The following is a 26793-nucleotide window of genomic DNA, read 5'->3' as shown; positions in this document are numbered from 1 at the left end:
TGCTGCCTGTTAGCCGCCCCCCCCCATTTTATTTGCTACTTTACGAGGTACCAAGGAGAGCTCGCGTCTAAAGATAACACTGCCCCGGCTCCCTGGTCCTAGCGTGGCCGGTCTTCGTCAAGAGCCCCAGGGCTCCCCGCGCCCGGCGGCCGCCCGGCGGTGGTTGTTAGGGCTCCAGCGTTAGCTGTTGCGGAGCAGCGGGCTCTCCAAAGCCAGGCCTGGGGGAGGGTTTACAGCGCTGCTGGGCTTCCTCCCCTCCTGAGCCGTTTGTCAAGTACTTACAGCACCACTGCCTACAAACCTACAGAAAAATAATGATAAAGTAAAAATAAAAATAAGGGAGGGAGGGAGGGAGGGAGGGAGGAAGATAAAAGACATCTGTACCGCTGAAGCCGCTGCGTAGGAACAAGAGGAGCAGCAGGTCCTCTTGTGGCTGCTGCCAGAATCGCAGAGACCGAGGGCAGGAGGTAAGGGACCAAGATTCCATCCCAAACACATTTTACATAAGGCTTTGGAGAGAGAGTGTGTGTTTGCTTCGATGCCACCTGCCTCTGAGCAGACTTTCCTCAAGCTACCTAAGGACGCCACTTAACTGTCTCCTCTCAAGGGCTGGAAATGCCTTTTTATGAAGAGCAGGCTTTCCTTTGTGGGAGTATAGAAAAACATGTATTTTCTGTGGGTTACTCGGGGCATGTCACAGCAAGGCGGTGTAGCTTGAAATTTTCTGTGCCCTTAGCTGTCCAGCAAACCTGTGTAAGGAAAACAAACCCACATATAAAACACAAAGTGCACCAGGCCACCCCCAGTGGTTTCCCGCAACATCTCAAATAAAACCCAAACTCCTTGCCAAGCCACATGGCCCTGGGCCACCTGCGGCCTGCTGGTTCTTGCGCCCAGCTTCCACCCTCCCTGCCCCTCACTCCGCTCCGCACTGCCCATGTGCCTTAAGCTGCTCCTTAAGCTGTCCCTTGTCTGCTCAAAGGCCACTCCTCACTGGGGTCTTTTCTGGGGGCCTGCTAGAAATCCGTGCCCACCCACCTGGGGTGTCCATTGGCCACACCCCCGGCTGGTTGTCCTCTCTCTGTCTCTACCTGGGCTCACCCCAACTGGCCACCCAGGAGAACGGGATCCAGCAGCTCCCTGTGAACGTGCAATGTTTCCCCCAAGGCAGGTCCCTGGCACCAATCATCAAGAAGGTGACAGATGCCCACAGACAAGGAATTGGGCGCCCAGAACACACCCAAGTTCCCCCGTGGGTGTTGGGCGACCAGCTCCTCTGGTTTGCCTGGAGCGGTCCCTGGCTTAGCATTGAAAGCCCCCATCCTGGGAAGTCCCTCAGTTCCGCTCACCCTCTAGCTGAATCACGCACTTTTATCTAGAATTACCTTCTGGAATGATTGTAAAAACAAACTTCAATAACACTAAAACTTATTTTTAATATGAAAGCTTCCTCTGAAAACAGAATTAAACTTGCAGATTATCTATCCTTTAATACTCTGTGAAAAGTTATTTTGAATGAGCAGAATTAACCTATCTTAGCAAATCATCTGTATTTGCCTTAGCACTTAAAACATATATGCAACATATTGTTTAACAAAAAAGGATCATATTGCATTTCTCAGGTAGTGTTTTTAATTTTAAATGTCATTGCAGAAATAACGTGTTACAAACACTGCATGAATGACTCACGGCTGGTAGGGTTTGAAACTTCCCACTTGAAGTCACTTAAATTCCTAAAATAAGTTTATTCCTCTGTTTCTTTTACATCTTCCTGATAAGAACTCAAGATATTGCCTTTTCCCTTTTTAATTTTCAAAAGAAACATTCTTCGGCATTTCTCTTTCTCCTTGAAATTGGAGGGAAGACCAGGGCCCAGAGGGGTCATCACCCCAAGGACATGGGCTAAGCTACCAAAGTCATCCACGGTGGGGAGGGGTTAAGTCAGTCTTCTGTTTACATTGATCAGAATGACTCACTGAAAGCACCCAATTTTTCCAAAGATAAGTTTTAAATCCCTATTTAGTGAATTAAACTGCAAGCACTGGCAACCTGAGACTGCCCAAAGTGTGCCGAAGAGCCGAGGGCACCACCGTGTCGCTGAAAATGTGTTGGAAGCCAGTGAAATATTTCTGACTGTTGTCTGTTTCATCCGGTAGAGAGACAGCGGCTGGCCAAGAGAGGCCTGAGGTCGGGGGCCCGGAGGACACTGGGCGGTGATGCGGGTAAACCTCCTCCGTGCTCTTTCCAGTCCTCACTCTCACGCCCATCAGGGCTCACACCTGCCCTCTGAAACTGCTGGCAGGCGGAGAAGCCCCCTAAAAGGAGGCGGACCCCAAAGAGTAGGTTCTTGTCTTCCGGCCATGAAAGAATCCACAGTGGGGACCGAGCCGCAGAGTGAAAGCTGCCTTATTGCTCAAAAGAGGAAAAGACATTCGCGCGGAGAGCTATACACCCAGGGGCCCGACGTGGGAACTCCCATTCTTGGCATCCTTTCATCGCTGGCGTTTCTTGTCCTCTTCCCATTGGCGGCTCTTTTCCTGCTTGGTTTCCAGCTCCATCCTGCTCTGCGGAGCAGACGCTTCATGAAAACGAGACCAGGTGACTAGAAACCCCCAAACACCGTAGTCAGGCTAAAACGAGGTAACGGGACCCTCAAAGTCAGGCTAACACGGTGTGGTCAAGCGAGATCGAGCAAGCCAGACCCTTAAGCAGTGCGGTCACATGGATTAGATCCAGGCGGGGATTTCTGCTCCTTCAGGGTGGCTTTTTCCGTTGCCCAAGCAAAAGTGTCACCCAAGGCCAGTTAATTTTAAACGGGTTAATTTTAAACCTTTAAAGAAGTCTCTAGGCAACAGGTTCCAGCTTCAGTTCCCTAGCTCCCTGCCTCCCTCAAAAGCATGGCGAGCCAGCAGGTGGGGAGAGGGGCACAGAGGCAGCCTGTTGGCTTCATCGATTCACACTGACCTTGCAGAAGGGACTGTGGCTCTCCCATGTCCCTCCCCTAGCGACTGCCGCTCATGATCCAAGGCCAGCAAGAGACTTGCTAGGCAAAGTCTTGAGTACAAATCTGTAAAGTCACCTCTTTAGCTTACACTCATGGCATTTTTCACAGTGTGATCTAGTGAACACCCACGCCCCCGGAATCACAGAAGAGCTTTTTAAGAGTACGGGTTCCCAGCCTCTGCTGAATCAGGATCCCTGGCATGGGCCCCAGGAACCTACATTTGTAACACACCCTTGGGTGGTTCTGGTGCACACTAGGTTGAGCCTCGGTGACTCTTGGTTTTCAGAGCATGGCTGACTCTCATGAACCCCACCCCACCCCCAAAGACTTCAGCCATCCAAGCCACGGCCACGGAGAGGTCCCTTCCAAACATCCTTCTCTTTGGAAAATATCCACGCGTCCTGAGGATCCGAAGTTAAGCGAGCACAGAGGCGCTTCCCTGGCCTCGTCTACTGCAGACTAAAGAGCAGCCTGCTGCTTCTGAGGTATTTTAGTCTTTCTGATGCGACGGTAAATGGGATTGTTTCCTTAATTTCTTTTTCTGACATTTTGCTGTTAGTGCATAGAAATGCAACTGACCTCTGTATGTTAGTTTTGTACCCGGCAACTTTACTGGACTCAGTGATGAGCTCTGGTGGTTTTCCGGAATCACTTTGAGGACTTCCTGTCTGCAGAGTCGCATCATCTGCAGGTCGTGACGGGCTTACTTCATCTTTCCCCATAGGGATTCCTTTCACTCCTCTTCCTTCCCTGACGGCTGCGGCCAGGGCTTCCAAAAGTACGTTGAGTAAAAGTGGCGAGAGTGGGCATCCTTGTCTTGCTCCTCATCTCAGAGGAAGTGCTTTCAGCCTTTCCCGGTTGAGCCTGATGTTAATTGTGAGCTTGCCACATGTGGCCTTTGTTGAGGTATGTTCCCTCTGCGCCCAGTTTCCAAAGGGTTTGTTTGTTTTTTTTTTTTACCCTAAATTGATGTTGAATTTTATCAAAAGCTTGTTCGGCATCTATTGAGCCGATCATACGGTTTTTATTCTTCAGTTTGTTAATGTGGTGCATCATGTTGATTTGTATATATTGAAAAGATCCTTGCACACTTGCAGTAAGTCTCACTTGATCATCTGAAGGATCCCTTTAACGTGTTGTTGGAGTCAGGTTGCTGCTATTCTGTTGAGTATTTTTGCATCCGTGGTCATCAGGGATACTGGCCTGCAATTTTCTTTTTTTATATCTTTGTCTGGTTTTGGTATCAGGGTGGTGGTGGCGTCATAAAGTGAGCCCAGGAGTGTTTCTTCCTCTGCAGTTTTTCGGGATAGAGTCAGAAGGATGGGTGCTGACTCTTCTCTGAAAGTTTGGTAGAACTCGCCTGTGACGCCGTCCGGTCCCGGACTTCCGTTTGCTGGGAGCTAATTACCGATTCAGTTTTGGTGCTGGTCATTGGTCTGTTCATTTTTCTATTTCACCCTAGTTCCGTCTTGGAGGTTGCACCTGTCTGAGAGTTTGCCCACTTCTTCTAGGCGGCCCGTCGTATCGGCGTACAGTTGCTGTGGTCGTCTCTTATGATCCTTTGTATTTCTGTGGTTTTGCTGGTAATTTCTCCTTATTCACTTCTGATTTTATTGATTTGGGCCTTCTCCCTTTTTTTTCTTCATGAGTCTGGTTAAAGGTTAATCGATTTTGTTTATCTTTTCAAAGAACCAGATTTTAGTTTCATTGATTTTCTTCTAGTCTCTATTGCATTTATTTCTGCTCTGGGCTTTATCATTTCTTTCCTTCTACTAACTTTGGGTTTTGCTTGTTCTTCTTTCTCTAGTTGCGTTAGGTGTCAGGTTAAAAAGAAACTGTGAGAATTGTAACCAACTACAAGACAGCACCTTGAGTGCAGAATCTAGGGTAAGGACATCCGTGTAAGTGATGTCAGTTCTATCCAAAATTAGGTTTTGCCCTTCTTAGCCTCCAACCCTCAAAATTTCTTTCTTCAAGTATAAATTAGTAAACTCCTGCAATTCCTCCTCTTTCTTATGCTGGTTCTGTCTCACACACACACACACACACATATACCCCCCCACCAGGTGGGTTAAGTATGAACACTGGGATGCTTAGAGCAGGAGGATAACGTCTTTCTACAGGTAAGGTAGCTTCTTCGAGCTAGAGAAGCACAGGGGAAGAGGGTACCTGAGAGGACCTGGTGTTCTCTGAGTCTTCCAGTTCACCCCCAATGACACCAATGCCGATTCCGGGAACCCATCCTTTCTGCGTCCATGCTGTACCTTTCAAGGAAGAAACCGAGTAAGAGAGTGAAGTCAACTAGCAGTTTTGCTCAGGAACCTGGAAAATCAGTCTCTGAGGTTTGCTTTTTCCGAGGTGTCAAAGCCAGAGCTCCAAGGATTCTTTCAGGACGCCGAGGAAAGATCCTGGGATGCGATTCCTGCCTCTCAGGGGAACAGGGATTCATGGTGCTCTTTCTGTAATAGGGGAGAACCAGTCTGACTTTGCCTCAGCTCTGTTCCTTTGGCTCTGACCCTGTGCCCTGCTTCCCAGGCTTAGTCCTGCTCGCTCTGCACCTTTTGTAAAAGAATGTTGCCTTTAGCCTGGAATATGCAGGAGAGCCTGTTCTTGGGGCTCTGACCTTTCAGGATGTTAACACCTTTGCACTCATATAAAGATAACAAGTTGCAGAATAGAAAACGTTTGCTTTGTTGGAGGTTTTACAGGGGCACCATGACCTGGCCCACGTGGACGGCTGCATGAACAAAGAATTCCTGCAGCAAGAAGTTTGCAACAACCAACCACACCCCCTCCCCCTTTTTGTATAAAAAGAGCCTGAATTCTGACTTGAGGAAGGTGGTTCTCCCAGACATTAGTCTGCCATCTTCTAGGTCTGCGAGCTTTCCGAATAAAGTCGCTATTCCTTGCCCTGACACCTCGTGTCCTTGTTTATTGGCCTGTCGTGCGTCAGAACGAGTCTGGACTGGGTAAGGCTGTCCCAGTGGCTAACACTTCCAATGTCCTTCGGGCCTGTAACCCGCTCCAGTGAAAGCCTTTTTTTTTTCCCCCAAGTCATTACAGTCAGAGGCTGACGCTATAAAAGGGAATTATCCCAGGTTGTTCATAGGATCAGAGAGCAGGAATGGGGCAGCCAGGGTCTTGGGGAAGGACACCCAGACCACTTCCTGGGGACACTGCTACTGGACGACTCACTGTGTGAGTGTGTTCAGTCCCACTCAACATTCAGACTCCAGGGAAGAGGCCCACGTGCTCACATGGGCCGTGTGCTCTCCAAGCAGGTAAGGGTTAGGATCCCAGGTTCTGTATGAAATGAGGTAACAGGTGTTTGTGATGGGGCAAGGAGGGTGAGAATAGAAAGATCTGAGGAAACAGAGAAGAGGGAATGCACTGACTTCAGTAGGACAAAGGGAGGAGTGGGACTTCGCAGAACAGAAAGGAAACTCTGTACCAACATACACTACAAAAACTCAAAAACCTAATAATCCTGGGGCCATGAGCAATAAACTTCAGTTGGCCCTGACACAGTGATCAGAGCCAGTGACAGGGAAGAGCTCACCCCCCATGTCGGTACGTCCCAAGCAGTTTGGGGGACATGACGTTGACCCGTTCGTGGCCAGTGCTGGCTCCCCAGCCTGGGTCTGGGTCAGGCGCTCCCAGCAGCTCCCTTGGGCACGTGCTGCAGTGTGAGAGCTGCAGCTGAGGGAAGGGGTGTCGAGGGGTTACTAAGGACCTGCAGAGGGGTCCTCCCAGATACAGGGAATGGGGACTGAGAACAGCCTGTCCTGTGGCCTCCTCATTTCTTCTTAGATTTAAAGTATTCTGAGGAAGTGGGGAGATTTCGTGAGCTCTACCTTCAAGTATAGAAACAAGCAAACAAAAAGTGCAGACTTGTTCAGCTCCCACTGATGGCAGAAGACAGAGTCTGCAGACCCAGAGCTACCCGGGGTACACTAGCCAAGTGCTTCTGTGTTAAATCTCCAAAATCTACGCTAGTTTTGACTTAGGAACTTCTAGTGGCCCATCCAGTAACTTATTATTTACAAAACCATGCTTCAATGTATAACTTACACTGATTTCTAAAATGTTTTACCTTACCTTGAAATAATTCCAAATTTACAGAGAAATGGCAGGAATAACACAAAGAACTCCCTCCTGTGTGCCCTTTATCCCTAATTCATATTTTTTCAAAATTACCTCAATTCACACATTTTCACTTTCCATCACATTTGTTTTATTATTTTCTATGTCTTTCTTTCTCTGTACACTCACAGATGCATTAAAGAGTGTCCCCATTTCGAGGAAATACATTGTATTTGTGTGTATATGCTTACAGTGGTGTGTGTGTGTGTGTGTGTGTGTGTGTGGTTGTACAGTGATGTGGATGGGCCATCATTTATTTAATTAGGGCTTCAAACTTCTTTAGAACTGAGCATTTCTTCTTACCAGGAAACTAACAAAATTGTAATGTTTCCATGGGCAAATTTTCTTTTCTTTTTCTTTTCTTTTTTGGGGGGGTAGGGGGAGGTAACTGGGTTTTATTTATTTATTTAATGGAGGTCCTGGGGATTGAACCCAAGACCTTGTGCATGCTAAGCGTGTGCTCTACCACTGAGCTATGTCCTCCCCTCTTACAGTGTTTTACATATAAAATGTACACAGTATGTAAGATATGTGGGTGTATATATAATGTTTTTGAACCATTTGAGAGTAGGTTCTAGACAGCAAACTCCTTTACCTTTAATGCTGAAGTATGTATTTCTTAAGAATGAGAACATTCTTTGACCTAGCCACAGTACATCTGTCAAATCCTGAACATCTAATGCTGACACTTTATATAACCTGCCGTCCTTTAAATGTCTCTGAAATGCCCGTTACAGCGTTTATCCTTTTTCCTGCTGCAGGATGACATTTTGCATTTAGCTGTCACATCGCTTTAGCCTCCTTTGATCTGGAAGTGTTCCTCTGCCTTTGTCTTTCACATTAACAGTTTTCAATGCTGCTGCTCATTTATTTTACAGACGACCCCTCCATTTCTGTTTGACGTTTCCTCGCCAATGTGCGAGGTTGTGTATTTTTGGCCCACGTGCTGGTGTGACCTTCTCAGTGTCGCACATCTGAAGGCACGTGATTTCCGTCTGCTCTGTACGCGTGACGTGCATTTTGATCATGTGGTTAACGTGTTATGCAGGTTCTCCTTTTTATAATTAGGATTTCCCCCCTTTGTAATTAGTAAGTAGCTTGTATAGGAAATTGTCACGCATTTCACCAAACCATCAGAACAAGGTAAAGAAAAACTTTCTGCAAATGACTTGGCATACACAAATGACTTCCCTAAATATTTAGCAGAATCAGAAATGAAGATATCATTGTATCCAGGTCATGGATTCCCAGAGGCAGAACTCTGGAGGTCTCTGCGTCGTCCAGCCCCTTGCAAAGCTCAGATAAATGAGCATTTACCCTAGTCCTCCTCTTCCTTTTAGAGGCCTTCACTGTCCCGCAACTGTGGTCTGCTGCCCACGGCCCCAGGATTGTTACGTCTTTTTGTGTTTTCGGAGGGAACGTTGGTTGGTCCAGAATTGGCCTCCTGTTTGGCAAGTTCCCCCTCCCACCTCGGGAAGCTCCAGACGATCACTTTCTCCCTGACATTTACTTGGGGCAGTCCTCTCTCTACTCCAGGGGAAATGAATTTATTCCCTCCTCCTCCCCACCCCCAAATCAAAACCTCTTCCAGCAGGGCAATGTTTCGCTGGGAATGAGGAGGAAACTCATCTATTTACACGAGGTGGCTCCTCACCCCTGAGTGTTTGTGTCCTTCTAAAGCTCTTTGATTGTTAGGACTTTATGTGACATTTTTACATCTTGAGCGAAGGTCTGCATGAGGGAACACAGGACACAGCCAGCGCCTGGGCACACAGCCAGCAGTCTGCACACAGTCCACCTCCAGGAGGCTCTGCCCACACAGACCTCAAGGTGAAGGGGGTCCCAAGAGCTGTGCAGCACTGCAGGCCAGAGGGAGGCACCCCCACATTCTCATAGAGGTTTTCAAACTTGAGAAGTGTACAGGTCACTTTTGAAGGGGAATAAGTCTCTCGGATCACCAGTATTAACTTTAAACCCATTATACTAGAGAAAAAACCACCATGATGTATTTTTATTATAATGTTACTTAAATATATACAAAATTAGAATAAGGCTTGTATCATTTAAACAATTAAAGACAATAAAATGTTAAATACAAGTGTGGACTGGATAAAAATGCACAACCCAAAAGTTGAGAATTATGTCTTATTCAGTGGGTTTTCTGATGATTTCAAGCCTGGGAGACAGCTTCTCATGTCAGAGCAGGCAGAGAGCTAGACATGAGCAGAGAAAGGGGGACACGGACCAAATGGCAGGAATTGGGCAGAAGGGAGGGGCACAGGCCAAACACAGGAAACCACACATCACGTGAGCCCCAGGGGTCCCTGGGCAGAAAGAGAAAAGCAGAAACCTCTGGGCTGATAAATGATCACACCTTTCGGGGTGATGAGAGGCCTGGAGACCAACAAAGAAAGGTGGGAAAAGGCAGGAATCGCCAGTGTCTGAATGCAACTTTTTGTTCATTAAAATTAGCCTTGCAGGTCAAAAGTACTCATTATGCACTGACACCATGACATTTCCGATCTAGACTAAATAAGGACAAAAATCCCTCCTCTCTTCAGGAAGGTGGAGCTGGAGTGAAAATCAGGAAATACAACCCCAAACCCTTCCCTCCCCAGTGAATATTCCGTCCATTCACTTTTACACCCCTTGTAACTAACTTGCCAAAGAAACGGGGCAGCCTGTCCCCTGGGCCTGCCCGCTCCCCCCTGAGAGTGTACTATCCATCCTTTAATAAATCCTCACTTTACTTTTCTTAACCTCTACGTCTTGTCTCTGAATTCTTTCTGGGACGGGACAAGAACCTGGAGCACCAGTTGCCTCCACCGGCAACACTTAGCTCTGAGAGACTGCTCTGAAGAGGTAGGGGAGGAGCCAAGATACAGAGCTGTTTTTGCAACAAAGACCAGGTAGTCACAATGTCAAAAGATTGCTGTTAATTAAGAAAACCAGACCTCTCAAGTTAAGGAATGTAGAGCTTCCCTGTGTAAGGGAAGGTGCAAGAATCTGGCTCACAGAAACCATCCCTCCTTCGATCTGCACCTTAGCTCTCCAGGGCCAGCATCCTTTTCTTTCCCAGCCTGTGTTCCTTCAGGGCTCACTGTCGGGTCGGCTCGGGGGCTTGATGGCTGCAACATCCTTTGTTTACTGATATGGCAGGCAATATTTTTCATTCACACAAATGAACTTCAGTTTAAATACAAATTAAATTGATTGAAACATAATGTGAGAATGTTTTGCTGAAGCCAGAGATGACTGTCGGCACAGTATGACAGAATGGGCACAAAGATGGGGGTTTTTTGAGGCCAGCACGACTTACCCACCCCATTGGGCTTTCTGATACTTCATATTGTGATTTTGTGCTTCATGAAAGAAACACATATTTGGTCCTTGACCCTGCTCCTGGCACAGAGTTCCTAAAACCCTGGTAATTTACAAAGACAGGAGAGAGAAAGGTGTCTTTTGTTATGTTAATGAAGTGACTTTTGGAATGTACTTGAGGATGGGGGACTGATTACCAGGGTAACCAAACACCTGACTACGGGTTGGAAGTTTCAGTTCCATCTCCTGACTTCCGGGGAGGGGGAGGGTCTGGAGGTTGAATCAATCACCAATGGACAATGAATGCAACTGTGCATGAAATCTCCGTTTAAATGCCCCCAAAACGGGGTTTGGGGAGATTCCGGTTGGTGAACATGCGGGGGTCTGGGGAGAGCGACGAGCTCAGAGAGAGCCTGGAAGATCCGTGCCCCTTCCCCACGCCGCGCCCTGCGCATCTCTTCCACCTGGATGTTCTTGAGTTACATCCTTTTATAATTACCTAGTAGTTTTGTAGTTGGCATCCTGAGTTAGAGGGCGTTGTTGGAACCTCCGATTGTCTTCGGTCAATCGGAAGCACAGGTAACACAACAGGGATCGCAACTCATGTCTGAAGTCTGTCTGCCTCTCCACTGCCACGCGGCGGCGGGGGGGGGGCAGGCAGTAGGACTGACCCTTAACCAATGGGACCTGATGTAACTCCAGGTGGACACTGTCAGGACTGAGCTGAACTGCGGCCTACCCAGCTGGTATCTGGGAATTGCTTGGCGGGGTTGGTAAGGGCAGCCCCTCGGCCCACCCTCCACACTCTGGTTTGTAATCAAGATCTGAAGACAAATCCTTCACTACTTTCTTCTAATGACTGCAAAACCTTCCTCTAGAGCGCCTTTTGTTTTCTTTCCACATCTGCAGTCTAACTCTTGGTTTCTCGCTGGCCCACAACTATCAAAAGGAACAAAAAACATGCTTGGGCTCTGAAATTAAGAAGTTATAAAGATGATGCAGCATTAATTTGTCCATGGGCTTAAAATGCAAGATTTAAACAGTCTGGCAGAGAACTTGAGAAGACTTCAGATCTATGAAACCGAATCTGAGAAAGAAATACTGCTCATAAAAGCTGTTTTCTTTCACAGCTGCTTCCCTTCTTCCATGCACATCTTCTGGTAACTCTTTTCTTTTTAACTTTTGTTTTTTGGGGGGAGAGGTAACTAGGTTTATTTATTTATTTGAGGTACTGGGGATTGAACCCGGGATCTTGTGCATGCAAAGTATGCACTCTACAACTAAGCTACACCCTCTCCACTCTTCTGCTTAACTTTTTAAAGAAAGAGTCCACAGTAATAAGGTAAGTAATAAAAATCTTATGCAGAATCCAATTCTTCACCTATGAAAAAGTGACAGAAAATGTTTCAATAAGAATAGTTAACAACTTGATTAGGTAAATTCAGGAGACCTTTTACATTGCCAGAGTTCGCTTTTTTAGACAATAATAAATGAACTAAGTTACTTACTTTGCTTTATTTCCAATATATTTTGAATTGTCTTTCTTTCTACTTCATTCAGCGCTTTGTAAACAGTAATCTCTTTCTTCATGAATCCGGTGCTGCTTGACATCGCTACTGTCGGTCTATTCTTGCTGCTTTTTACGTGTGATGTGCAACTTCTCCCTGGAAGCTGTCAGAACTTTCCTTTGTCCTTGATGTTCTTAAATTGCACTATAATCTCTCTCTCCAGTTATATTTTTTTCTCATCCAGATTACTCAGCGCTCTACAAGCCCTTTCAGTCTGAAGTATATTTCCTGAAAACTGAGGAATTCACAGCCATTGTATTTGTGTATTTCCTCTCCTGTTTATTTTTTCTCTCCTTTTGGGACTCCTGAATGTTGTCACTTCTCCCTTTAGCTTCCAAGTTTCTTTACTTCGTGTTTTCCATCTCTATCTCTAACTGATGGTTTCTGGGGCTGCTACTGAACCCTATCTTCTAACTCACTAATCTGTTCTTCGTTAGTATCCACAATGCTTTCAGTTTACCTATTAAATATTTCATTTCAACTATTTAGTTTTCAATAATATTTCCATTTGACTCTTCCTTAAGACTGCAGTTACTAACACCCTTAAATCTCTTTTGATATTTACAACTTATAGTCATAATTCCAAAAAATTATTAATCAAATGTAAAAAAGAAAAACTTCTAAAGTATTTGATGAAACACAATGTCTATTTATGATAAACGTTTTGCAAACTAGGAATGAAAACATTACAACCCCAAATGACAAAGGGTATCTAGAACTTCAACAGAATTGCAGTGAACACTGTACTGGGCTGGTCATTACATTCCAGTCTGTTTGTCTATCCGGTTATCTTAATTTCTGTAAGCTGCTGCTACAGTCTTGATTACCAAAGTTTCTTAATAAATCATGATCTGCTAAAGTCCATTGAAGTGTCTCTGCTGTGACTGGCCCTTTTCTCATCCAAGTACGTCCTCTGGTTGTGGTATTTTCATTAGGGTTAGACCCATTACAATTGGAATTTGTACGCCATGCTGTCTTCCTAAGCATGAGCAAGAGTAACTCTTCACTTACACAAGTCTTCTTTTATGTCTCTCAAAGTTTCATCATTTTGCACATCACAGCTTTGTATGTCTTTAGTTAGGCTTATTCCTAGGCATGTGACATTTGATATTAATATTCTTTGTATGTTTTCCAGTCACTTGTTTCTGGTGTATAGGAATGCAACAAACTGAATATCAATCTTATACCCAGACATAAAAAGATTACACCGAGTTTTCTTTCTCCCTTTCCAATTATTATGCCTTAAATTTCTTAATTGTGCTGGCTGACTTCCTGTACCTTGTTCAATATAATTAGATGTAATAGAACGTTTTAAAGAGAATGCGTCTAACGCTTCCTAGTAAGAATTATATTAACTGTCTTTTTTATAGATACTTTTACAAGGTTAACAAAGTTTCCTCCTCCAAATTACTAAGAGTGACATTACCAGTGAGTGGTCGGTTTCTAAGGGTTTGTATTATAAAAGAGTGAATTTTAGCAAATGTGTTTTCTGCATCCATTAAGGATGTTTTTCCCCCTTCCACTGTCAAATGTGAATTACATGAAGATTTTCTAACGTTACACTATCTTTGCATTTGAAGATATTATATAATCCTTTTTAAAAACACAATTGGATTCAGCCAGCCAGCACTTCACCTGGGATTTTTACCTGCGTCTGAGTGGAAGGGACATTGTCCTTACTTGGTTCTTGAATCAACATTATTCTCGCCTAAGAGAATAAACTCTCGGTAAAACCTGGAAGCTTGGTGAAGCTTTCCTGCAAAGCCGTTTGGGTCTAGTTTGCTTTAGAAGACTTTTCATCACTGCTTCAGTTTAACCGACGGAAGGCTCTTTCTCCGGCTTCCAGAGCCAACACAGGGAGCCGGACAAAGGGCGGAGGCAGAGCCCACACGCACGACAGGTGTCAGAGAGAAATGGGGGCCGTAACTGCAGCAACGGCAGAGTGCAAGGTGTGTTTTAGGTTTTTCTGCAGCCTGTACACACACACGTATTATCTCAGAGCGAGATGACGTTATACTCGGGACCTCAGTAGATACTCCAGGAAAAGGGGGCCGGACGGAGCCAAGCCGGCTGTCCCCCCGACCGCCCCGAGCCTGCGGCCCTCCGCAGCGGCCCCCGCGGGACGCCTCCCCGGCGTCCGCCCCGGCGAGCCCCCGGCCCGTCCTCCGCAGCCGCGCGCCGAAGGCAGCCCCTGGGAAGAGGGCCTTCCGAGGGCGAGGGCGGAGGCGCAGGGGCGGCCCCGGGGACGGCGCGGGGCACCTGAGCGCAGGGCGGGCCGCACCCGCTACAAAGCTCGCGTGGGCGACCACCACGCGCCCGCTGCGGGGAAAGCACGGCTGCCACCCGGGTGCGCGCGGCGGCGGACGCGCCTCCCCCCGGCGGCCGGCGAGCTCCCGGAACGTTCCCCGCGGCCCGCATGGTCCCGGGGGGCCGGCCTGGCACCTTCCACAGGTCAGGGCACCGCGTCGGCTCCGCCGCGTCCCTACTCGCGAACGCGGGCCCTCGGGCGCCCGCGGGAACACAGCGCACCGCGCGCTCCCCACGCCCGGACTTCCCTCAGGCCGCGCTCGCCCTTCCCCACCCACCACAGGCCCCGGGGAAGGCGCGCCTGCGCACAGGCGGCCGCTCGACGGGCAGCGCCCACCCACTCCTCGGTCTCACCAAACCCCGCGATACCTCACCGCCCGCCTCCCCTCCCCCAGGTTTGCTGCCCCAACGGCTCCGCCGACCTGGAACCTTCTAACCCCCTGCGCACGCGCTCTTCGACCCTTAACGTCCCGACTCCGCCCTTCCATGACCACGCCCTTTCCCTCTCGTATCAGGGAGCTCCCGCCCCCACGCCATGCCAATCATCCATTTCTTTCCTCGGCCAACCTCGCAACAGGCCTCTGATTGGCCGGTCTTGGGAGCGAAAGCCGCGGAGGGGCGGTGACGATAGGCTGGAAGACGGTCTCAGCCTGCCCCCAGAGTGCGCGGAAGGTGATTGGTTGGCGCTCTCTTCCAATCAGCGGCGGGCTGTCGGATTCAAACCTGGCTCGTTCCGCCTGCCGTCGGTTGGTCGCAGTCGAGTCGTTGCCTTGGCCGGACGTGGACGTGCGGCTCGCTGCGCCCGCTTTTCTCGCCCCATCGCTCGGGTCCCGCGCTGCTCCCCCGTCCGCCGGCAGGATGGCCCATAAGCAGATCTACTACTCGGACAAGTACTTCGACGAGCACTACGAGTACCGGTGAGCGGGCGGGCCGGGCCCCCTCAGCCGCGGCCTCGAGCGGGCCTGGACCGGGGGAGGGAACCGGGCGGCTAGGGCGGGGAGCCAGGGTCGAAGCGCGTCGGGCTGGGGCTTGGGTCGGGGGCCAGAGGTCGGGGCGGGGTCGGCGGAGGAATCGGGGTCGGGCCTGTCCGGCGGGAGCGCGCCGTCCCCTCGCCCGTCCGGCCGGCGGCTTCCGCCCTTTGTTCCGAGCCTGCCGCCGTGCAGCGGGTTCCCAGAACTTTCGGCCGAGCTGTCGGGGCAGCCCCCCCGCCCCTCCCCGGCACAGCAGGCGGAGGCCGGCCTGAAGGCAGCTCTGCTCTGCTGATGGCACTGAGACGCACCTTGTGCGGGAACCGCCGAGGAACAGGCGGCTTGGGGTTGGCAGTGTCACGAAGGGCTGACTTTGGTGGGCGCCGGTGCTTCCCCGGGGCCTGGTGACGCGGCCCGGTATCAGAGGGCCTTCCTTCTCGGACTAAACCGAGGACGCGAATGGGCCTTAAATGGGCGTTGTTCTTCCTGCTGGGTTTATCGGCCAGATGACCTTGACTTGGAGGGACCTGCGGCTTCTGCGTCGTCGTGTGGTGCACTGGAGAGTAGCTGCTGAATTAACCTGTGAAATTAGCGAGTTGGATTGCGGGAGGGAGGACCCCCTGCGTCCTTGTTGGCTTTCCTGTGGGGCGTGGCTTCAAGTCCAGCCCGGCCCAGTTCTCCCGGGCGGTGACGGGGACGCTGCCTTCGGGAAACTCCAGCGCGTGGGAGGGGCCGAGGGCGACCTTGTTTTCTGTCCCTGTTCTTGCAGGTCCGGTTTCCCACGATGCTGTTGAGTTCTCTGCTCTCTCTGGTCTCTTAGAAATCTATATTCTCTGGAGGAGAACTGAGGGTCTCCTGGGCAGCCTTACAGATTAGTAGTACCTGCGTTGTTCCGTGTTGCTGGCTGGAACAACCTCTTGTTTTTGTGACTGTAGATAAGTTTGAAGTCGACTGTCTTATTTATACATAGTAACTACATACTGCACAGCTCTAGTCCTCTAATACGTTGCCATAATGTTCAGTCACGTGAGGTCAACCAAGAGTCCGGCTGGGGATCTCCAATAATGGACAGAATGTGAAGTACAATTGGAAAAATACTGTTCGACACATTTGGCTCCAGGTGGTTCTTCTCAGGACTGACCGCCTGGCTGGCAGTAGTTGCATTTTCCGTTTTCAGTGCAGTAGCATAATCAGTGATGAGCACTAAGTAAACTAGTTGTGCTATCAAAAGTTTAGCTTAGTTTACTAAGTGGTTTGTGCGTAGTAGTGAATAGAAGAAAATCCTGTTACACCTGAAATGATATATTCTAATCGAATATTAATTAGAGTTGATCTTTCTTGACCAAGCTACTTGCATTCATGAAATAGGAGAGTAATCTCCAGAGATACTTTAAAGGGAAATCTAGACCGGTAATAAATCACTGATGTGATTCTGGGGTGTGTTTGGTATACTGTTGTTCAGCATGCAATGTGAATTTCAAAGCTAGCATCTTAAAAGTAGACATTAAAGCAGCATTTCCAGAATGAATGAAGTAGCTGGTAAGTATTGCTAAGAATCACCATGTAGTTCACTGGAATTGGTAAAATTTTTACCAACCATGACACAGTAAGCATAATTTGATTTGGTGGCCTTGTGGCCATCAAGCAACATAGGACAATTGTTAGAAGGCTTGATTTTGTTGGGCAAATGATAGGAAACTGGTGCTTAACCAACCACCCACAGACTAGAACTTGACATTTTAGTGCTTATAATGGGTTTTGGGTTCAGCCAGTTTTCCTGTGTGCCAGAAAGTGGCCAGATTGCACTTTTCTCACCCCTCAGCTAACAGACTCATAGGTAGATGTCCAATACTGGTCAAAATTCAGTGGGTGGTAATTAATGGATGAATCTATATAAAACAACTAGTGCTACTGGAAGTGATTAAAAATGAGGCTGGGAATTTTGATTTTTATGAAGCTCCTTTTCATTGTAATAAAGTCAGTGGGGGTACGGATTTGTTCTTAAGAATTTTTCAAAGCTACAAGTACATAGTCTCGATGGTTGAATATTGCATGCCTTCCTTAAAAATTGATCAAAGGTTTGGATATAGGTCAGTAACTTAATGGAAAACTGAAGGTCTGTGTGTGAGGTAGTAAGTATGTGTACATGTCAGTTAGTGTTTGCTTTTAATTTTGAACAAAGTTAAAGCAATTTCTGGAGTATATACAAGGACTTGTTATCTACTACAGATCTATAATGTTGAAGCCCAAATTGACTGTAACAAGTTAGATTCCCCCCATCCCCCCCTTAAAAGGCTACCCAGGGCTGGTATGACAGCTTCTACAATCAGGGACCATTCTCAATTTATAATCACTCTGGTCCTAGATGGCTTCTCTAGCTCCCTGATCACATCAGTCGGCTTCATAACCAACAGAAAGGGGAAAAAAGAATTGGGCATGTTCTTTCCTTTTGAAGATACTTCCATAAGTTCCATATTTTCTGCTTATATCCTATTGGGCAGGATTTAGTCACAGGTGACTAGAGGTAGCTGCAGGGAAGGCTGGGATGTTTTGGGTAACCATGTGTCCCACTTAGTTTTTGAGGTTCTATTTCTGAAGCAGACTGAGGCAACTGGCAAGCGGTCTTCTATTAGGGAGAAAAGTTAATCATAAGTAAAATGCCCTCTACTTCTGGACTGCATATTCTAAACTAGTTTGAACATAGGCCATCAAAAATCAGAATTAGAGGTAGTAGACAAAAGCCCTGAAGACTGATGCTGCATATGGTAACATGGTTGCTTTAAAGAACTTTGTTTTGAGGACAAAACTCAAATTTTAAGTATCCTAAAGATGCATGTGTAAAGTGATCATAATTGTAGGAAAGGCATATTCATATAGCTCACTAATATTTGGCTATATCTTTTAACAGACATGTCATGTTACCCAGAGAACTTTCCAAACAAGTACCCAAAACCCATCTGATGTCTGAAGAGGAGTGGAGGAGACTTGGTGTCCAACAGAGTCTAGGCTGGGTTCATTACATGATTCATGAGCCAGGTAAGTTTTGCTATTTAGGAAAGCATTTATTAAAATAGTAGGTTGTTGAATTTTTTTTCATAGTGACATGCAGTGATATCTCAAAGTAACTCTGATAAGTTTGACTTATTTTTGAATGACTTGATTCCTCCCTAGAGACAGTCCCAATTTTATGGTAAATAAAATACCACATGGTTGAAAATAATGCATTGTTCTAACTGCAAAAATAACTTATGAAGTAAAACCATACACTATTCTAACTAAGTAGGCCGTTTTGTTTTAAAATTTGTGTCATTATTAATAGTATCTTAAAGTGTTTTGCCATAAATATATTTGGAATTCTGGTATTTCCTCTCTGAAAACTAAGAACTGGAGTGTCCTAAAGTTCTGTGTATAGAAACTGATGCAATTTGAAGTGGTTTTGTTTTTTCCTTTAGACAATTGGTATCTACCACATTAAGATTAAATGAGATAACACAGTGAGTGAACTCAAAATTTGCTGCATATATTATATATACTTTTTGCATTTTTATGCTGTTATGTGGTATTTATTTTTCAGATACTAAATAGTAAACTAGACTAAGAAACCTTGTGCTGTTAAATTCTATTTTCAGGTAATCAATCTAACTTGAAAGATTTATATTGCTTTGAATAAAATTTGAAGGGATAGAAGCTGAATTAGGTGAAACTAAAGCTATCTTGCTTTCCACTTTTGTTAAAGCAAAGTAGCAGCAAAAATTCTTTCAACACATAACTTTTTTGGGATTGGAGCATGTAATTATATTAGAGTTCAGTCATTGTATTAGAGGTCAGAAGTTCTTTCTCCAGATAATACAAAACAACTGAGGAATTTAACCATAGGTTCCAGGTCTCCCCACCTACTGAAACAGAGTCTACAGGGCTGGGCCCCCTTGGACGGCCAGTTATTTTTGAATGAGGTGTTGTGTTTTCTCCACAAGAGATAACCTTTTCTTTTCACTGGAATTGAGATTCTGAAGATAGAAACCATTCTTCCTCTCAAGTGACTTCTTTACCATCCCTGTTCGTCAGTGTACGTAAAACTAACTGGGGGGGGTATTATCATTGTTACGTCTGTTTACTGTTGACAGCGACTTAGAAGCAAAATTTATGTCAGATACCTTGAGTAACATTTATTGACTATAGGGTTATTTTACTTCATTTTGCTTCAATTGAGAATTTTTTCCATTTTTGTTTAACGAATGAAAATTAACCATATTATATTAAAATAATATAAAACATTTTCTTTCCACAGAACCACACATTCTTCTCTTTAGACGACCTCTTCCAAAAGATCAACAAAAATGAAGTACATCTGGGAATCGTCAATTAAATCTTTTTCAAATTTAATGTATATGTGTATATAAGGTAGTATTCAGTGAATACTTGAAAAATGTACAAATTGTTCATCCATACCTGTGCATGAGCTGTATTCTTCACAGCAACAGAGCTCAGTTAAATGCAACTGCAAGTAGGTTACCGTAAGGTGTTTAAGATAAAATTTCTTGTCAGTTTTTCTCTTAATATAAGTGCCTGTTTGACTTTACTTGTTACTTTTGTTAAATAAAGTTTGTATGTTGCATTTATCAATGTTTGAAGTCATTGAGATTTGTTTTTGTTAAGGTTAATTTGTGATTATTGAAGTTATTGAATGGTTTCAGTTTTATGGATTTAGTCCTGAGGAAATAAATTCACTTTAAATAAAACTAAATGGGTTTAAACTTATTGCTTGGTGTGATGAGGGTACCATTTAAATTTGCTTATGAAGAAACTAAGAACTAAGGATAAGTTTAATAAAGCCAAAGTAGATTTTATAGCTGTCAATCTAGTTCCTAGAGAATTGTCTAGAATCTCCAATTGAACAAAAAGAAGCCCAACTTAATACTCTGGTGACTTCCACTTATCTAAGAACTGCCACATCTAGTAACCTTGGTAGAAACCACTTAACCCCAGTTCTCTTTTCCATGTGCTAAGATAAAGTTTTCTATAAAATATCACAGCATTTGAAAAAGTTCAAAAGCACTATAAACACCCTTTGTTCCATATGCATTTTGTATCTGTTAAATTGCTTTTTTTGTTGTTGCTAGGGAAATATTTTAGACTTAATGCAAACACAGGCTTTTTATCTTCATTGCTGTGCTGAAGAAACCTTTTAAATGAGCTGTCAATAAGCATAAGACCCCAGTTGGTGGTCCACTGTATGCCCTTCTCTTTAGAAAAGTGCCTTTACACAATGAGCAGAATAAATCCTGAAGGTGTTGGTGGGCAGCAGCCTAAGACTTACTCCCATCCCCAGGGACCTATCCGCTAGAGGACCAGGATTAAGCAACAGAAAGAAGCCAGAATTGCTAAGTAACTATTTAGCATAGACCACAGTACTGACAGGGAGGGATGGCATCCCCCCTTCAGTCTCCAGCACTGCTTAGACCCTAGGCCTCTTCCCCACTCTGGAGGTTTGGGTATATCCACGTATATTTAATTCACCTGTGGGCTCCACAAAGCAGGACTCCAGGAGATGCACTGAAGCTGCCTGCGTTTACAGCTTGGAATACCTGGCTGTCACTCAACAGAGAAGTCTACAATTACCTCCCAGTTAAGGATTTTTCAACCTAATTAACCCCTTTGGTCACACTACTTGGCACTGCAGGCAAACCTCAAATATGCCTGCAGTTTCCTCCGAGCAAGCAAGAGTTCTTGGCTCTTTGCTCTGCCGCCCAACCCCCGCGCCGCCGGTCTCCCGGGCACTGCCGCCCATTTCCCACCCCACCTAACGCCTCCTGCCCTGTGGACTGCGTTCTTCGTCCTACTGTCCCATCTCCGCCTTTCCCAGCACACTTCCTAATGGTCAACAGCCCTCTGTTGAACTGAGCAGTTTCGAAATTCTGTGGTTACTTCTAAACTGCTGTAGGTTCCTGGAAGTTCTAAGACGCCAAACGTGTTGGCTTTCTCCCTTTACAGGCCTACAAGGCATACGGGACCCCTACCCCGCTCCAGATGCGCCGACTCCTCGTCTAGGCCGGCTGACCGCATCCCGGAGGGTGTCGCTGCCTCCGCCTAGACGGTCGGCTGTAACTCCGTGCTTGGCACAGACCAGGCTACGGCGGCCCATAAGGTCACCCCACCGGCCTCCTCGCGCAGGCCCAGAGCCGCTGCCGCGCGCACTTCCGGCCGGAAGCAGGGTGGGCCGGGGCGCGTTTTTGTGACGCACTTCCAGGCGTCTCCTCCGAAAGCGGAAAAGCAGGGAGGAGGAGCGTCGCGCCTGGGTCCAGCCGGCCGACGGGGCGGCTGCTGGCCTCGGCCCGGCCTGCCCCCAGCCGCCCGCCATGGCGTCGGAGGGGCCGCGGGAGCCCGCGGGCGAGGTGAGGATGGCTGCCCCGGAACGGTGTTCGTGCGCGGGCGGGGTGGGAAAGGGCCGAGCGCGGGCCGGAGGCCGGTGGCGGACAGAGCGGGGGGAGGGGGGCGTCGGGGCGGGCGGCCGCCGTCCTCAGTCCCCGGGCGGACGCCGTCGACGGAAACCGCCCCTCGTCCCGAGGCAGCGTAGGGGCTGCGCGGCCGCGCGGGCCCACTGCGCTAGTGGGCAGGAGTGACTTAAAACGCTCTATGAAGCGGAAGTCTGCCGGACGTGTTCAGCGTAACCTCTAGACACGGAGCCTTGGGAATCGCATAAATCGGCTTTCAAACGCATTAAAAAGCGTGATTATAAACTGTTACTGAAAGTGAATTTCTCAAGACAGATCTAAAAGCTGAAAGGAAAAAAAAGCCAACAGATTTGTATGTTCAAATTCCAACGGCTTATGACGATTATGTATTGTATATTATGTATATTATATATATAAGTATTATGACGAAAATCTCCTGAGAGATTTTCTAGCAGAGCCTTTGCGTTTCAACAGAACAACTTCTAGTGGTTCGTTGAGTGAAAAGCAAGTGTTTTGTTTACGTTCTTTGAGAAATTTAATAGAAATAAGCTTCTACAGTGTGTTTTGAGTGCTGCAGTTAAGTTCGAGGGTCCCTGTTGGCCGAGAGAGGTAAGCTACCGTATTCCACGTTGAAGTTAAGGAAACGTCAGTTGTGGGTTCTAACTATACAGTCTAAGTTGAATTTTACTCCCAATTTAATTGATGGTCCTTATTTTTCATTTTTAATATGTGGTAGGCTGCTTTTTCTAGTGGAAAAGCCTTTGGGGAGAAATTGTTAGCAAACAAATTCTTGTCTTTGCTAGGCAGAAGTATTTGAACAGCAGCATTGGGATTAAGCGTTTCCCCGGCTTCCTCTCTTTAAGAGGGTTTTTTTTGTTTGTTTTGTTTTCATTTTAGTTTATCTCAGAATTTATGTAGCCAGAACCTCCCTATTTTTCCTCAGGGCATCAAGTTGTCGGCAGATGTCAGACCTTTTGTCCCCAAATTTGCTGGGCTCGGTGTGCCATGGTCGGAGTCGTCAGAAGCACGAGTTTTCCCCAGCTGTGCAGCCACGACATACTATCCATGTGTCCAAGAACTACCAGTGCCTGAGTATGTATGCTTCTGAACGTTTTGCCTTACCTGGGGGTTTTCTTGCTTATTGCTTGGCTTGGATGATGGCTAGACTTTGATGTATGTTGCAGCTAACACATTAGAGTCTTCAGAGCAAGTAGCGAAGATGCTCCCAGCCAGGAAGGGTCTGAGGCAGTGGCACACCTTAACTGTGTCCTGCACCAAAAGCTGGAGCTTCGACTCTCCTTTTCTTTTTCCGTACTCATTGGGTTATTTTGGGCAAAGAAAGTATGGAGACTGCATTGCATTTATTAGTAGGAAGTGCAGTTCCTTTGTGCATACAGTTTAAAACTATCATTTATCAAATGGGCGATGAAGTGGGGCAAAGGAAAGCTCAAGTAAGTAAATGTGCTGCTTGGTTTTAGGGCTTAACATTGAGAAGTCTTGCTCGGCGACAGAGTGGAGCCTTGCAACCATGGCTGCCGTTGCGTTAGATAATTCTTTGGAAATTGCTGAGTTTTGCTGTTTTGTTTTGTTTTGTACATGTCCTGTGGAAATGGATTCTATAAATTTTGATTATAAATTCTTCTAGACTTGAGTTGAAAGAAGGCTTATATTGTCCTATAAGGGTTCTTTTTTCCTTCTCAGGATTTATTTTCTAGGTATTTACAAGATGATTTCCTTTATTAGCTGAATTTAGAAAAATAAGTATTAAATTTTTTACAAAATTGTGTAGATTTCTTGTAGATTTATTTTTAGGGCATGAATCGCCTTTGCTTATGTAAAAATCCTATCTTCACTACCTTGGATGGGTCACGTAACAAAATACAAGTTGTGTCTCACTCCGTGACAAGGACTCTAAGCCATCTGATGGGAGAGATTCTAGTGACCCAGAGTAAAGGTGGAGAACATTTGTGTAGCTGAAGCAGCATTCTGGCGGTAGCATGAATAGAAAGTGATCAGAGGCTCCAAGATGCATAATGCTGAATTTAAAAATTATGTTTCGGGGAGGGTATAGCTCGGTGGCAGAGTGCATGCCCAACATGCATGAGGTCCTGGGCTCAACCCCCAGTACTTCCATTTAAATAAGTAAATAAGCCTAGTCCCCCCCAAAACAAAAAACAAAAAATATTTCTTAACCTCTTACTCCTTCATAGGTTTCGTGTTTGTTTGTTTGTTTAATTGTTTATAACCACGGAAAAGGTTGCCTGACAGTATTCCTGCCGGGCAAGAAAAAAAAAATTGGAAGCATGAAGCCAAAGGGCAAGGTTAGAAGGGACAGGGGTGGGGGTGACATGTGAGACTTTACACCGTGGAGAACTGGTTATCTAAGATGGTCAATTTGAGTGTAAGTGAAGACTTGCATTGCTGTAGTCAGATTTCATTTAGATGGCCATCTCTTGCTGCCTCGAATAAAGGAGCTTTTTTTCTGTAACAAACATACGTCCTCTTTCCTACTTGTTCCACTATAGCAGCCTAATTCTGTGTGTCCTTAAGAAGGGGCATGACCTTTTACCGAATATCCACCTCTCGTACCTTTAATAGTGCACTCCAGGGGACTTCATTTATTCATCTGGAGTTAATTATCAAAAGGCTACTGTATGGAAAAGCACTAGTTGCTCCGAGGGGGAAAGACTAGTGCATGAGCTGGGCTCCACGTTTTGTCGGTCTTACACAGACTTGACCTGGGGGGACGGGAGAGAGTGTGCTGCCGGTCTCCTCCAGATCTATAACACAGGTAAGACAAGTGCCAGCAGAAGTGTTTGGTATATAGAATATAGAATGGGCCGTGTTTGGGAAGAACTGAGTATTTACTGGTGTAATGAACAAACGGGGATTATGCAGACAAAGCAGGTTCTCTGCTCCCAGGGACGTCCCTGGACGACGGCTTTGCTGATGGTCGCAGTGCATGCTTTGTGACAGATCCGGTGCGGCACATGCATGGGGACGTCTGTGTTTTCTTTGGGAATCACTGTCTGGGTTCGCTTCTGTGTGCTTGCCACAATCCATGCGGTTGGCAGGCAGGGGTGGTGTTACCTTTACAGACGGGAAGCCGAGGCTAGAAGTGCTTGTCCAGGTAACCCAGGCAGCCCCCAGCCAGAGGGGGCCTGCGATTCTTCTAACCTGAGTTTGTCGTCTTCCCCAGAGCTGCTGTTGCTGTTGAAGTCGATCTTCTCAGTGTCTTGCAGTTGTGAGAATCACAGCGCCAGTGGATGCCTTTAAGTGAGCTTCTCGCCTGTGAGAATCGGCAGTCTGCGCAGCTCATGCCGGGGGCTGGGTGGAGGGGTGGCTGCATTCCTGACAGCCCCTGGCCTGGGCAGAGGCGCCAGAGGCAAGATTTGTTTGGGAGACAGCAGAGGAGCCAGGCCCCCCAGTTTAAGGGGGCTGCCTTTAGTCACCTGGAAGCCTGCGTGGTACAGCTGAGAAGTTTCGTGTCCCTGGTAGGAAATAGGGTGTGTTTCGGATGGGCTCGTGATAGTCACTCCTGGATTCTGGTTCCGCTGTCAGGGAGAGGGACGAGCAGGCTTGGATTGGGTTCTAGGCCCTGAAGGTAGGGAGGAAAGTACGTGGAGACCTGCTGCTGCTGCTGCTGCTGCAAAAAAAAAGGGTTCAGTTGTGGTTCATCCGGGGTTTGGTGGGAAAGGTCCGGCAGTTTCCAGTGGAATACGTGGGAAGATGTGTGGGGTCACTCATCAGAACACAGATTGGCAAGGGGGCTGGTTTGGGGACCAGGTGTAAAGTTTTGGACTTACATGTGCTGGATGAGGGGCGAGGAGACTGGTGAGTGGGAGCGACCTGAAAGTTGGAGACAGAAGGCTGCAGGCAGTGAAAGCCCTGGAGCTCAGGCACACAAGGGAAGTCCTGAGCAGAGCAATGGGGGTCCGACAGGTGAGACGGGGCAGTGCAGAGGGGGCCGCGCCGCGGAGGGCCCTGGGGAGGCACGTGGGAGCACGGAGAGGGCAGGGGGCGCCAAGTCCAGGCTGGTGGAGCGTTTCCGGTGATGTCATGGAGGGGCCAGACCCAGCCGACGCCATGCCGTGGGGCTACTGAGCCTGGGAGGAAGGAGGTCCTGGGAGACCTGGGAACCGTGGTGGTGACGGGGAAGGGGAGTGGGGCTAGAGATTAGCAGGGGAGGTTTACTTTAGGAGGCGAGCTGCTGGTATCGAAAGGAGAGGGGGGCGGGATGAGACGATGGGGCATAAAGGAAGCATGTTGCTGTGGTTAAGGGCCGTCTGGGTGGTTCGTGGCAAATGGAATTTTAGAGATGAGCTGTTTGGAGCCCCAGCAGGTGCTGCGGGTTGGCTGTGCCAGATTTTGTGTTATGTCTTGTTCTCTGCATGTAATTGTATTTGCCTTGGAAAAATACCAACTTTCTAGAGGAAGAAGGACCAGTGAGGGGATAGAAACCCAGGTGACTTGTCCAAAGTAGAAAACCAGAGAGTGACCCAAGCCAGGGTCTCCTGATTCACAGATGAACGTTTTCTAGGTGACAACAGCCTTCAAAACCAACGCCAAATCCTGCCTACCCCCCGCCTCCCTCCTTTACCTAGATTTTGTTGGTTTGTTCATTTATCCAGTTTTAGGACTTGGGATGGTCTTTTAAACTATGTTTGCTGCCAACCCATCCTTGCCCATCTCTTGTGAAGAACAGGTCCTCCACTTTCATCCGTCCCCCCTTCGTTAAATTTTCTGAGCATCTCACAAAATGAAACAGATTGACATCTAGTATTAGCATCTGGAGAGCGGAATGAAGCTTTGAGTCTTTCTCTTCTCAACTAAAAGCAGCAGGAGGCCAGGTGTTCTTTGGGGCAAAAAATAGGTCAGTCAGTGAAAGACGGTTCATTGGGATTTTAATTAGGAATACTTCACTGCTAGAAGCAATTGCTTGTAAGTAAAAGATCTTACGAGATCTGAACTTGCTGTAAAATATCATGACTCAGTGGACAGTGATACCAGCCAGTCTGTAATTCAGTGCT

At 47.0% G+C, this 26793-nt stretch overlaps 2 protein-coding genes and 1 long non-coding RNA gene across 7 annotated transcripts in view; 2 read left to right on the top strand and 1 right to left on the bottom strand.

Moving 5' to 3' along the window:
* Nucleotides 1–597: 597 nt before the first annotated feature.
* Nucleotides 598–21481, bottom strand: LOC116279590 (uncharacterized). The gene is made up of 3 exons (XR_004188921.2): nucleotides 21329–21481; nucleotides 5174–5268; nucleotides 598–749 (listed from the first exon to the last, which is right to left on the bottom strand). It is a non-coding gene; the product is annotated as an uncharacterized lncRNA (long non-coding RNA).
* Nucleotides 15066–19930, top strand: CKS2 (CDC28 protein kinase regulatory subunit 2). Its single transcript, XM_006216460.4, has 3 exons — nucleotides 15066–15260; nucleotides 18220–18347; nucleotides 19600–19930. Exons 1-3 carry the CDS (start codon nucleotides 15202–15204, stop codon nucleotides 19650–19652), a joined length of 240 nt encoding a protein of 79 aa, XP_006216522.1. The 5' UTR covers nucleotides 15066–15201; the 3' UTR covers nucleotides 19653–19930.
* Nucleotides 21482–21570: 89 nt separating the features above from the next.
* SECISBP2 (SECIS binding protein 2) overlaps nucleotides 21571–26793 on the top strand; it is a 38568-nt gene continuing 33345 nt past the window's right edge. For all 5 annotated transcript variants that reach the window (XM_072952672.1, XM_072952670.1, XM_072952668.1 and 2 more), the window contains exons 1-2: nucleotides 21571–21703; nucleotides 22707–22855. In XM_072952672.1, coding sequence (XP_072808773.1) covers nucleotides 21668–21703; nucleotides 22707–22855 — 185 coding nt within the window. In that variant the 5' untranslated portion in view covers nucleotides 21571–21667. The remainder of the gene's footprint in view (nucleotides 21704–22706; nucleotides 22856–26793) is intronic.

This window comes from Vicugna pacos, chromosome 31 (genome assembly GCF_048564905.1).
Source record: "Vicugna pacos chromosome 31, VicPac4, whole genome shotgun sequence".
NCBI classification, from domain to species: Eukaryota; Metazoa; Chordata; class Mammalia; order Artiodactyla; family Camelidae; genus Vicugna; species Vicugna pacos.
Note: the sequence above shows the minus strand (reverse complement) of the source record. Positions and strands in the feature narration are given on the sequence as shown.

Bases quoted from the DNA above. Each gene is read 5' to 3' on its own strand.
- CKS2 (XM_006216460.4), top strand. From the start codon at position 15,202: ATGGCCCATAAGCAGATCTACTACTCGGACAAGTACTTCGACGAGCAC. The intron at 15,261-18,219 runs GTGAGCGGGCGG...ATCTTTTAACAG, and splicing joins GACGAGCACTACGAGTACCG to ACATGTCATGTTACCCAGAG. The intron at 18,348-19,599 runs GTAAGTTTTGCT...TTCTTTCCACAG, and splicing joins TTACATGATTCATGAGCCAG to AACCACACATTCTTCTCTTT.